At 40.3% G+C, this 14250-nt stretch overlaps 1 protein-coding gene across 1 annotated transcript in view; it reads right to left on the bottom strand.

Annotated features, from left to right (window-relative positions):
- Window positions 1-7384, bottom strand: part of zcchc7 (zinc finger, CCHC domain containing 7) — a 50863-nt gene extending 43479 nt beyond the window's left edge. The window contains exons 1-3 of the mRNA XM_023418573.2: window positions 7309-7384; window positions 2411-3047; window positions 195-429 (exon numbers count right to left, since the gene is read on the bottom strand). Coding sequence (XP_023274341.1) covers window positions 195-429; window positions 2411-2938 — 763 coding nt within the window. The 5' untranslated portion in view covers window positions 2939-3047; window positions 7309-7384. The remainder of the gene's footprint in view (window positions 1-194; window positions 430-2410; window positions 3048-7308) is intronic.
- Between the last annotated feature and the right edge of the window lie 6866 nt (window positions 7385-14250).

Raw genomic sequence — 14250 nt, 5'->3', positions numbered from 1 at the left:
ATGCACAAAAACATATCACAAAGCTTTGGACAATGAAATTATGAACAATACCCAGTGCAGACAGCACACACTCACACTCACACTCACACACACACACACACACACACACACACACACACACACACACACACACACACACACACGCACACACACGCACACACACAAATGAGGTCACACGTAAACACGAGACACACCTGCATTGCTGTCAGACCCTCCTTCCAGATTGAGTGAGATGGATTGGTCTCCTTCCTGGTTCCCTGGACCCAGTATCATCCAGTTCTCTAGACAGTCCGAATCAGGTGAATCAGAAGAATCCGAAGAATCAGACTCAGACTCAGATCTGGATTCAGACTCTTCCGAATCCGATTCTGAGCTGCTGGAATCCACAGTCACCGGCACACTGAGACTGCTCTTCCTCTTCTGGTCTGCCTAGATGACCAAACAACAACCATATTGTAGATGTCAATACAAAGCTTTCAGTTGCACCATTATGCATCCCTTACTGAACTAATCAAACCACTAACTAGGTGTGAATTTTAAGTATAATTTGATTTAAAAACAGCCCATTCATCCACTCTTTCATATGAGCATCATCTCTTGTTTAAGTGCATGAAAAAATTCTATTCCAGTTGAACTTTTGGTCAATGCTCTGGTGCAGCAGCGAACCATTCAGTGGCTTGACTACACGCCCCACTTTTGCTGCAGATCAACACACTCAACACCAGTCAGTCATTTAACTGGAACTGGCCACTGGACAGTAGATTGACAAAATAGTGTTCAGCACTGTCAATTCAGAGGAAAGGGAAAACAAAATGGCCCATGTGGTAAACATTAAGTCAAAAACATACAACTTGACACCATCAAATCTCCCTGTCTTAAAACGACAGCCAGATGTCCATATGTATATTATTTGCTGTAATGATCCCTCCTGGCCATTAAGAGATCCCTTTCCAACAAATTCCCAATATAAGTGACAGAAGGCAAAACCCACAGTCCTCATTCTGTGCAAAAAATGTAGTCTGGGGCATCGTGTGGCGTAGTGGTCTAAGCAGGCGCCCCATGTGTAGAGGCTACAGTCGCCCCGGTTCGAGTCCTGCATCGGACGGCCTTTGCTGCATGTCATTCCCCCTCTCTCTGCCTCCCCATTTCCTGTCTCTCTACTGTACTATCAAATAAGGGCATAAAAAAAAGCCCCCCCAAAAAATATATATAGTCCAAACTTTATCTGAAGTTAATATAAGGTTACATCAGTCTGCGTTACATAAATCAGGTGCAAATCTTTCAAAATTATAATGTTTTTAGTATGACATTCCCTTTTGTTTACCCAGGCAGCACATCCTTGCTGAGCTGCAGGGGAGGGACAATAACAAAATTACATAATTTCTACTGGGAAACTTTTCTTTCTTATTTCAGATATACCTGACTTAGTGTTTTACAATACAGATGTGCAAGAAAAGGACATCAAATTTAGATGGCTCAAGTCAGAGCCAGTCAAAGTCCATCTATAAAGCTAACTGAAGTGTTCTAGTGTAAATTCACAGCACTTCTAAACCCTCAAACAACCAACTCTACAATCATACTACACATACTACACACTCCCCATCCCTCCAATACATTCCATATTATGTGAAATTGGTATAAGCGGGCAAGAATAAATCAGAATGAAGCATCAGCTCTAACAGTTACACTGTGTAGTTTATATAATGGTGTGATCTAAAGTACACCATCTATCTGCTGTTTGTGCTGCTACAATGTTTGTCTTCACCAAAATGACACAAGAGGAACATTTTCTATGTATTCTGGTAATTACAAGGAGTTAATGATCCCCAATCCTGAATCTTAATCACACAAAAGTACAGGTACCACTGGTTGAGGGAAGATAGGTTGGTTTGGGACTGGGGGCTGTTGTCTCACCCAGAAAGTCTGTCAGACTTTTTCAGACTTTAAGATACCGGAACAATTAGGCTAAACAGTTAGCTACAAACAGCCAGCTTTAGTTTTAGCTTGTTCATAACAAGTTGCTATTAACCCAATGAGCACATCATGACTTAAACATTGGATGGGAGAGGGCGCACAAAGCAGTTGAAACTATTGCTTTTCTGAAAATGTATGCAAAATATGTTTTAATAAATTACTCTAATTAGCTTTTTACTTGCAAGACCTCTATTGCACCTCTAATGAGCATAGTTGTCAATTCAATTAAAAATGTAATTTAGCTCATTTTAACACAGTCATTTTCTCTTCCTTGACTTCTCTGCTTAGTACTTTATAAAAAGATCTGTACAGTAAAGTCTGTGTCGAATGTAGTTCAGCAGTTACCTCAGGGAGAGACCCAAATGAACTATATGAACGATACTGTGGACAACTACATCAGAGCAATCACACAGTAGCGTCTCTCTCTGTCCTCTACCTGATGTGCTGGGGTGGAAGTCAGCAGCCGGTGTGAGCCTTGACCCTTTAAGGCACAGACCCCTTCATCATCGGCAGTGTCATCGTCAGAGATGGAGATGACATCAGGGCCGGAGTCAATCACGATGACCTCCTCAAAAAGTGATGACGACCTCTGACCTTTAGGATCACGTTTCCCCTTCTTCTGGTTATCACTTTTCTCTCCTTCCTTCTTCTTCTTCTTCTTCTTCAGGTGTTGTAGTAGCTTGCTTATATTAGGTGACGGTGGCCCACTTTCTCCAGTGTGCTCCAGCTCTCCGTTGGCGTCTGCAGTCTCCTCAGTCACTTCTGGCTGCCGGCTGTCCTGGCCCTCCGCCTTCTCACCTGTGCCCTCCTGCTCCTCCATCTCCCCAGCATTAGAGGAGTAGTGGAGCTGGCTATAGAGGCGGAACTCCAGCTCGCTGTTGGCCTCTGACCCCTCAGAGTCTCTGTCATCCTCATGGTAGAGATCATCCTCCAACTCCTCACGGTCTTGATAGGTACAGTACATCACTGTAAAACACCCTCAACACACACATTCGCACACCTAACCAGCTCCCACACACACACCCACATACACACACAGCTGGGGTGACAATGACCTCAGTGGCTGAAGCCGGCTGCAAGGATAAAAGCACAGACATAAAAACAAATGTGGGTTAGAGTAATCAACTGATCACAATTAATAATTGTTTAATGCACAAAATAATATATTATTATTACACCTAAAAAACAACTCTTTTGCATGTTTAGCCGATTTATGATTAACAATGCATACTTAATATTGTTGCTAATCCCTTTCATTCTAGTTTGGCCTACTCCAATCACAAGTTTCTAAAACCCAAAGTAACATATTCAAATTACTTGTTTCATCCTCTCCAGCAAAATAGTTGTTGATTAGTTTACAACATATCGATTCATCAATGAGTCGCCAAATCATTTCAAGATTTTATACATTTACATTATTGCTGTCAGCTTTCTAGGAAGCAAGTTACCAGATTACCAATACATATATACAAATATTAATACAGTTGAAAACACTGCCAGGTGATTCAAGCGTCTGGTGGGAAGCTCAATAATCCTATAGTTAGCAGATGCTAGACAGTATCATATTGATAAACGTTTGCAGTAAAATCAGAACCAGAACACAAAGATAAGTAAACACAGATGTCTTGAAACAAATGTGAATTTTTGGATTTCTCTCCGTAATAAGTTTCAATCCAATGAATTGGATTGATGCAAATACAGTGTAGCTGAAAGTATTTGTCAATGAATTGATTGCTAGAAAATTAATTGGCATCCATTTTGATGATCAATTAATAATTTCAATAATTTTTCAAGTAAAAATGCCAAACATTTGTTTGTTCCAGCTTCACAAATGTGTGGACTTCATGATAGAAAACTGAATATCTTTAGGTTGACTAAAGGTTTACTAATAACTGCTGGTCAGACAAAACCAGATATTTAAAGATGTAACCTCAAACTGCGATGAGCATTAATAATCATTATTTTCAGACATTTTGTAGACAAACAATTCATCGATTAATCAATAATGAAAATAATCGTTAATTGCTGCCCCAAGATACAGTTACTTAAACTATAATCTACAGCACTGAAGAATAAGTGGACACAGGCCAGCATCAATTACAGGAACGGCACAGATTTCAGTCTTGTTCTGAAATCCATAAGGGCTTGTTAACAAAGCTGAAAGAGAGCACGGTTCAGCTGCGCTCATTTTTTTTATTTTTTTTATCTGTAAACCATTTCATCAGAGGTTTGGTGCTAAGACACAGCTTGGATCCAGGTTTATCATCTGTCCAGTGCTGCTTTCAGCAAACACTTAACATAACAGATTATGTTAAGTGTTTGTTGAAATCAGGCCCACTTTGACTGATTATGTTAGAAACACTGAATTATCACTACTCGTTGTAAAACACAGTGTTGCTAATTTCCCAGTTTCTGTCTCTCTAACACACACACACACACACACGCACACGCACGCACAGACACAGACACAGACACAGACACACACACACACACACACACACACACACACACACACACACTGGACAGAGAGGGGGCATCGGCCCATTGCTCTGTCCAGTCCTGCGTGTCTGTGCCATGATGGCTGGAGATGATTGGCTCTCAGACCGCACACACTGCAGAAACGCCACGCTAGACAGCCACAAGCTGCCCGCCAGGGATTAAAGGGACAGAAAGAAGAGTCTGAGGTGAGGGGGTGAGGGAGAGCGACAGTTCTGAAGTTTAGTAGTGCACACGGACCTGGACCTGACAAATGAGTGACTGTGTCTTACAGTGGTGGAATGTAAAGTATTGTACAGTCATGATTTACCAACACATGTGTTTTCACTTAATCTACCTATTTTAAGCCGTGCTCAGGAGTTTGAGGGTGTGTACAGACTGTACTTGACATCTTGATATCTCTCCTGTTAGCTGTGTTGCATCTGTAAAGGTGGGATAACTCGCATCTCAAAAGGGCTTTTCCACGTAAGACAATCTGACATGTTCCACTAGAAAAAGCACAGGTGTAAATGACCTAAAGTACCTTCCGAATATTGATATCAGTATCGGCCTAGAACATCCAGTATTGATTAGCCCATCCTTTGTATTTAGACTCCTCCACATTTCAGGGAAAACTTGTAGTTTTTAATTCCACTATACAAACAAGTTCCTTTGCAGATTGAGGTTTTACATAGAAAACAGTGATCATCCTATAAAATATGGTGCCATGTTATTGATTAAACCACCCAAAGGCGTAATAAAGAAGTCAATAATAATCCAATAATACCAAATACTGACAGAGGCCATTCTACATAATGAATATTTTTACTTTATATAATTTAAGTACATTTGTGTCCAAAACTTCTGTACTTTTAATTTTATATGCAGGATTTTTACTACTTTAATATACTATATATTTTTTATATTGTGTATATTTTTATCTCCCGCCACCATGGGATACGTGGTATGCAGGTAATTATTTTGTCTTGCTGGCATCTGTGACTGTAGACACATTCTTCTGACGACAATAAATCAAGACACACAAACATAGTGGAAACTCAGATTTTCTAGAACCATGTGGCATAAATTGTTAGTGAGGTAGCGCTGGATTCCTAGAAATTGCAGTAACTCCTAAACACTTTAAACTAACCAGTTCACATCAATACAGGGTGTGTAGTATGGAAAGGCAATCATGTTGATTTAAATTTTTTGGTAATTAGATCAGTTAATTGGTCTAATTTTTTGTGATTGCAATAAGTCAATAAAAATACATAGCAGAAACTTCATACCTGCACGACAGGTATTCCGTATGGAGCAGGTGACCTGATTAGATTTTTGTGTGTCTCTGCCATAATATGCATATTAAAACAGGTAAAACTGATTTTTTTAATATAACTTCTGTTAGCATTCTTATTAGGATCTGTCATGGAGCTCATGGTGGGACACAAGGCAATCCAAGTGCCTCTTGTTATATTGTAGTATTTCTACTCTTGCTTGAGTTAGGACCTGACTACTTCTTCAATAACTGTTTGAACATTTGGACAAGTGTGTTGTGTGTACAGTATGTTGATTATGACAGAGTCAAATCAAATCAGATCATTACTGGTTTTTAGTTAATGCATTAATGTCATCCCTTCAGAAGATTTCCATTTCTACAGAGGAAGTACAAGTGGTGGAAGGATACACAGAAGTCAAGTCCACCTCAACAACAGACTGGTTTGGAAACGCAATACAGAGACTGTCTACAGGAAGGGACAGAGCAGACTCTAGTTCATGGTCCTTTATTTGCACAGCAAGAGGATACAGATCTTTAACCAATCTGTTGTGGCCAGTGCACTAGTCTTCACTGCTATCTATCAGGGCAGCAGCATCAGAGCCAGTCAGCTGCCATAACTCTGTACAATGATTCTCCTGTGTCGAGAGAGGGGACTCCTCTGACAGTGAAGCCTCATTTTCTCCTCATAACAAGACAGACTGTTCACCTGGACTGTAATTTACATTATCCATCACATCTGTTATAGTCAGATTCTTCTGTTGACAGTGTGTACTTTATAGTGTACTTTTTTTAGAATATCCACCTGACTTACATTAATATACAGTGTATTATACTTTATTACTATAATTGTACCGTGTATATTCAGCTCATAGTATAAGTATAGCTTGAGTCTATAGTCTGTTTTATTTTATTTAGTCTATTTAGTTACTGTGTACAATTAAACTTTTGATTGTATGTTGTTTTACCCAGGTCATTGTTTTTGTGATTTATGTGACGTGGCGGCTGCAATGCCACAATGTCCATTTGGGATTAATAAAGTAATAAGTTCAGTGATTTGAAGATGCTGTGTTGTTATGTTGTTTGGTAGTTCAGGAAAACACACAGTAGAGTGACAGACTGGGGTCCTGAGCGCACAGCCCACTATTTCACAACAACGACAAGCAAAACAACAGAAACCTCCGTTATTTAAAGTGATTATTCACTCTGACTGTAGTTAGCATGGTGGTAGCTGTGGCTAAGTGCTGGATGCTAACGAGCTAGCAGATCGACTGGGGCACTAGTTAGCTCCATAAGAAGCTAGCGTTAAATGACTGAAACTTCATTAGCCGCAAAACACACGGGAATTGAAAAACGGTCGCTAAACTGTGGTTATTTCAGGTTATTTCCACATGTCGAAAGCCCCTGGTTAGCATGTGTCCCTCCTCTCTGTCCACGTGTTTATGAGCAGCCGGTCGGATGTAAACAATGAAGCACCACAGTCTCAAACACTCATGAAAAGAAACAAACACACGGAGCTAAAGTGGCTCGACTCGAAGCCACCATTGTACATGTTTCACATAAAATGACAGCAAGCAGGAGCTCACCTTTATCCAACAAACAGCAGAGGTTACAGGTGTCGTAGCTGCTCTCTTGCTACCAGCCAGAGGCAGACAGGCAGACTATTTCCGGGTTTGTGCGAGGGGAAATAGGTTGGTCGACCGTAAGGTTTCCCTTCGTCGTTTATTTTAGTGATATTTGTGAGGCTATCATGAAAGACTGGATGTTGTTAGATTAGCGTTGTGTCCAGCTTGTGTCTGGCTTCTTTTTTTTTTTTTTAGGACTTCAGAAATACTATAATAACCTAATTAATTTAAGTATACCCACCGTACAACCCCAATATAAACCAAATCAGTTGAAACATGAAAATACATTATTTTTTAAAACATCATTTCAAAACAATATTCAGAAGACGGGTGGGGGGTGGTGGGGCATTGCCATGTCCATGAAAGTAGTCTGAGAAATAGCCATTACAAAATGGTAAATTGTGGCCATAATGCACATGGTTAGCAATGATATGATTGGTATTAATGGGCCTTAAGTTTCCAAGAAAACATTCCCCTCATCATTACACCACCACCAGCCCTGGTCCGTTGACACAAGGCAGGTAAGGTCCATGGATTCATGCTGATGATGTGAAATTGGGACCCTATCATCTGTGCACCTCAGCAGAAATCCAGATTCATCAGAGCAGGCTACATTTTTCCAGTTTTGGTGAGCAGGTGCCCTTCAGCAGCTTCAGATTTCAGCTTCAGATTCAGCTTCAGATTTCTGTTCTTGGCTGACAGGAGTTCTTCTGCTGTTGTAACCCGTCTGCCTCAAGGTTTGACATGTTCATTCTGATGCTTTCCTGCTCACCACAGTTGTGAATAGTGGTTATCTGAGTTACCATAGCCATTCTATCAGCTTCAACCAGTCTGGCCTCTGACTTCTCTCATCAACAAGGCGTTTCACAGAACTGCTGCTCACTGAATGTTTCCTGATTTTCACGCCATTCTGAGAAAAAACTCTAGAGATTGTTATGTGTGAAAATCCCAGGAGATCAACAGTTTGAGAAATACTCAAATCAGCCCATCTGGCACCAAAAATCATGTCATGTAAAAGTCACTGAGATAACATTTTTCCCCATTTTGATGTTTGATGTGAACCATCAACTGAAACCTGACCTGTAAAAGTAAATCATTCTAAATTAAACATTGCTTTTACTATCTAGTCTACTTTTGTTGGTGGTTACTTCTTCCTCAGTTGTTTTTTGTTTTTTTTTGCTACAAGTGATATTTTGAGAAGATGTCTAAATCTCTAAACCCAAGTATTGACTTATTTCTGTGATTGTCTTGAGTCAATAAGGTTCAATGGTCTAACAACAATTGCTGCATTGTCTCCAAGAGAGCCCTGATTCTGGTCTGCCACTGTATAAAACCTCATAATATTCCCTCCAATGACCAGAAGTATATGGTGGCCAGTATTTAACATATGTTGAACCACACTTCCTCTGTTAGATATTTACTTCCTTCTCCCACTTAGTTTAAGTTTAAGTTATAAAGTGGAATGGTTGAAAGATTATTCTTGAACTTTGACATAATAGTTTGACAAAACAATCCCAACTCAAGGTCCACTTCCTGGCTTCCTCTTGTGATTCGATTTTTTGTTTTGGAATCTGGTTTGTTCACAAAAGTCCTTCAAACGTTCTCAGAAACAGCCAACAGCATCAGTAGCTACGTTGATTGACTGAATGGAAACGACTCATCATCGAGTGTTTTGAAATATCTGCTGGTGAATGATGATCACAGGAAATCATGAGGAAAAGGTAGCACCATGAGCCAATAGCTGTAAAAGTTCCTTTACCTAACTCAAACACACAGCATATACACATAAAACATACAGCCTACTCACATTAATTTGTCTTGGCTTTAAAAGTAATATCTGTCTGTGACTATTAGGATTTAGTGTTTGAAGCGGCAATGACACATGGCTGGTGATGGGTGGGTAGGGGGTATCCTCAGAGGTGGGTTACAGGAGCTCTGGGCCTTAAATAAGTATAATGACCTGAATACCTGCTCGTACATCTAGTTCTGGTTTCATCCCCTTCCAACAGTATGATCCCATAATATTCACCCGATTGCCTAAAAATAGCCTTTTGTTTAGCTGTGATCTGGAGTGCCTCTCGGACTGGTTGGATTACCAAGCAGTTTCATTGCAAAAGAAATTTCCCACCATGATGCCTGTCAACCTCCACCTCTCGCTCCCTCTCCTAAATATTATAAACTTATTGCACACAGTTCATGTGCTCTGAGAATACCCAGAGATTACATTATTGTGAAATGTGTACTCTGATAATAAAATGTCATTATTAAAGTTAATGTAGTATTGTAAACTGGGCTGCTTTACTTCTGAGTCATCATATCTTTCTGCCGACAAAAGATCCAGCAGGGTCTAATACTGTTTCTCACCACATGGACTATTGTCAGTCAGATGGATGCTAGGCTTTTTCACCTTCCTCAATAAAGGCACAAATATTAGATATGAAATGTCAGAATATGTCTGTGGTCACATTGGGTGTGTGCATGCATGTCTGAGTGACTAGTATGGACCTTCAGGCCTGTGCTATTATTACATGTTGATGGGAATGTAAATCTATATGTAAATGTAATTCAACAGACTAGCTATCGCCATCAGTCATATTTATTACACATAGAATACAGCAAAATTATGCCATCCTGGCTCTCAGACTGTGTAACATTAACATCCATCTTTTCCTCCCCTTCATTTCATGAGAATAATTGTGAACTCTGTATATCCAACTATAGGCGTCGCCGTTGTAATAATGGTGAGCGAATAGCGTTTTGATAGGGAATCAGAGGGTGAATGCCATCTGATTCCAGAGGTTTCTCCAAGCGTGTCAACACAGGAAAAGGCCATCACAGCGTTGGATTGTTTCCTTCCAAAGGTTAGGCCGCACCTCATGTCTCAACACTATCACCCCTTTTAGCCCATGTATACATCTGACACACATGCACACACGTAATATCCTGCATTTGTTTTGTTTTTGGGGAGTGCATATGGGGGCTCTCTGCCTCCCCTGCTCCCCATATCTCTCTAAATTGGATGCAGGTTTGGGATGCCTCACTGCCTCAGTGAAATTGTGATGTGGCTGCCTGATTTTTGGGTTCCATGCATTTGCCGGTATTTACTATTATTATTTTTTTAAAAAGAGGTGGAGGAGACTGGCTGAATGGAGGCATCTGGTTCAGCAGTTCATCTCTGAGCGTCCAGACCAGTGGCGTGTTGAAGATGGATGGAGTGTCCTGGACAGGGATTTAAAGTCCCCTGATTTCCAATCACACATTCCAGAGGGATGGTTCTGCCTGATGAATGATCTTTATTGAAGAGAAGGAGTTAAAAGAAGCATGTCATTGCTCTCATTTGATGGTGTTTGTATGTGCCATGGTAGCTCCCACTTTCATTTGACAGCAGATGCTGCAGCCAACACTTGCGCTGGAGTGTTTTATCAAAACAGGATTTTTGTCAGCTGCTCTGTTGTATTGGCAATATTCTCCAACTGATGGCCATTTGTGTACAGAAGCCCTGGTCTAAAGACTAAAACAAGCTAAGAGTGTCCTTGACACCACTATTGCTTAGATCCAGCCGGAGTGATGAAACACTGATGTCACTATTTCACAGAAACTGTACAAAGATTTCCTTGATCATTTTGGGCCTGTGGTGCATCTTCAGGAAAATGATGAAACACGTTTTCCTGAGTACAGCTGAAACAATTCATCAATGAATTTGTTCATTAAGGCCACAGATAATTAAACAGTGACTATTTTGATTATTGATTAGTTATGTCATTTTGTCATAACTGAAATGACTAAATTTGCAGGTTTCACGTCTCAAATGTGAATATTTTTTGCTTTTCTTCCATGATAGTAAACTATATATTTTGGACTATTGGTCAAACATTACAAGACATTTTAAATTTTCACCATGGGCTCTGGGAACATTTGCTGACATTCTGTGGACCAAATAATTGATTAATTGCGAAAATAGATTATCAAATTTGAAAATAACAGTCAGTCGCAGCCTTCAAAATGATTGTTAGGTTTCTGAAAAACATGTCCGACCGTCGTAGCATCAGCTTGTTTCAGTTCTGTAACAGGAGGTCTGCTTCCCTTTCTGTTGTTGGTGCAGGCTTCCTTGATACTGTATGTATGTAAATACAACCAGGGACTCTGTATCAAAGCAGCCAGGCAGGAGGAATTCCCTCTGCTAAAAAGACTCGCCCTGGATCAGCGCTTCTGAACAAAAATGGCTCCCATGCATCACCCATATGGGGCTCTCTGTGCTGGAGTCATTCACATATACCGGATGTACAACATTTGTGAGCCTCAAGTCCCATCTCCAGTATTTTTTTTTTCGACCCTGTCGTATCTCTTCAGTGAGAGTTTAGTCCTTGCAGTCATATCAACATGGGCGTTATATTTTCATTCATTCTAGTGGATATCACAGCATCAAATAGCTTTGCAGCATAAGACACTGGTGGTCTATTAGAGAGGTTCAGTAGATTCTGGAGTTAATATGCCAAGTAGAGCATATACTAATCAGTGGCAAAGCTCACATGCAGAAGGAAACAAATGATAAAACACAGCCGGAGGGGAATGATGAGTTGTCACATGGGCTTGAAATTCTCCGGCATGGAAAAGAACATTTCTTATGGTTCCTAGTGAAATTTTATTCACTCTCTCCATAGAACATTTTCCAGACATGAGGCATGGAACATTAATGGGCCCTTAGAACCAACAACACCTATTTACACCACTGGCTTTGATCTAACTTATCATGCTATGATGGAAGAGCAAAGGAGATGATGCAATTAAATGAGTGGTCCCCAACCTGAGGGTCCAGAGCCCATAAAGATGCCAAGACAAATCTGAGGGTTCACTATTTAACAAAGGGATAAGAAAGAACAACAATCTCTCCTGTTAAATCCTATTGCTTTTTTTTTCTTGTAAAGTTTAGGCCCCTAAAAATATTTGGATGAAATTTTAAATCATGCTATATATAAACCTCATATTGCAATATTGATACATATACAACGATCCATTTGCCTGACAAATCAAACCACAGCATCACATTGATGTAACAAGATCATATAAAAATCCAGTATTTCCATTCAACAGTGCTGCTCATTGATTTGCAACACTGCCCTCAATGCTTTGACACACCCACAGATATTAAAGTGATACCATGTTAAAAAATGTTGGTTTATTGTGTCACTCTTGTGAACATGAGCTGAGGGCTTTACATTCAGGCCATGTCCGCCTGTGATAAGAGGCCACAAGAAGACATGACACAAACCAAAAACAGTTGGAGACAATTTCCTAAACCCCTGGGCCAACTGGAAGTGGAAGCCCTGGTGTTGGTGTTGATATACTTTGAGGTCCATTTTTGTGTGTGTGTTCATTAGATTTTAGACCATAACAGTCACACCTCTTCCAATTAGATGAATTGCCAGTACAGGTGACACCCCCCCCCACCCCCCCCCCCCCAACACACACTCCAGAAGAAACACTTTTTGTGAAGCTCTGTGATCAACAGTCTGTCAGTGCTTTCAACAGGAAAAGACTAGAACAAGAGAACAAGCCTGACAACACCTTTTCAAACCGGACCGAGTGACTTGTGTCTTTGGGGATTAAATTTGTGAACAGAAGCTCTATGCGCTCACACACACGCACACACACACACACACACACACACACACACACACACACACACACACACACACACACACACACACACTCCGTCACCACACGATGCCACAACACCTCTTTCTCAGCTGCGAGTATAAAACCACATTGACAGGAGCCTTGTCCGCTCTTGTTGAATCGTCACGCTGAAATGTTTACCTTTACATACAAATGGCCTGGTGTCATGTTGTGTCACATAATGTTTCATGGACAAATAATGTGTCCCATTTCTCAATCCGCCTTGCAGCCCTTAAGCCCCCTTCTAGCCTCTATAGTCACAGCAACACCCAGGCACCACGGCTGCAAAAAAAAAGAAACCTTGTGTCGCCACCCTGAATTAAATCCCAGGGATACAGAGGTGAGCTCAGTCAGCACTGCAGCTCTGAGTGTTTCGAGGAAAGCAAAGACAAACACATCAGCACCAGAGGCAACTTTTTTGATCTAGCCCAAGTGTTAGTATAGGTTTCTCCGTCTTAGTGCACAGCAATGTGAGATAAAGTTGCTTCAAAAGTATTGTCACCTCACACACTAAAGAGTATTCTGAAAACCATCCCGTGATACACTTTGAGTATATGAGTTAGAAACCTCAACAAAAGTTACAGCGCTCCACAATAAAAGTATTTATAATACAGAAAATGAAGCGGACAGGATAGCAGCAAACACACGAGCAAGAAAATAAGATTAACAAAGTATAAGTGAGTGATGAGAAACTTTGTAAATTGGAATGACTGATCTGTGAATGGTGAACTCTGGGAGACTGTCAGTGAGGATCACTGTAAATTATACACATAACGGAATAATTTGATTATGGAAAAAATTACACAAAGTAACTGAGCACATTTTCCCAAGCACTGCGCCTTTAAATATGAATTTTGAGATACTTTTACCGTACTTTCCATTTTCTGCAACCTTGTAATCCACTACAATTCAGAGGGAAATAGTCTACTACTTTTTACTCTTCTACATTTGTCTAACAGCTGTGGCCTCACATAGCCTACAAAACAGGGGGTTAAAGTGAGGTCCACAACATTACACGTTAATCAGTAGTGATCCAATATTATAACGTCTATAATATGACATAATAACAACATAATAAAAGGGGCCACTCTGCATAATGAGTACCTTTATTTGTAATCATCTAAGTACATTGTGCTCATACTTAAGCAATCTTAGTAAAAGTAAAAATCACAGGGAAAGACTTGAATAAAGAAATATTTTTACATACTGTAGGGTTACAACTTTTAT

Source organism: Seriola lalandi, unplaced genomic scaffold (genome assembly GCF_002814215.2).
Source record: "Seriola lalandi dorsalis isolate HSWRI2012SDOR001 ecotype SW California unplaced genomic scaffold, Sedor1 jcf7180002054582, whole genome shotgun sequence".
Lineage (NCBI taxonomy): Eukaryota > Metazoa > Chordata > Actinopteri > Carangiformes > Carangidae > Seriola > Seriola lalandi.
The sequence above is the reverse complement of the archived record's forward strand: the minus strand, read 5'-3'. Positions and strand labels throughout refer to the sequence as shown.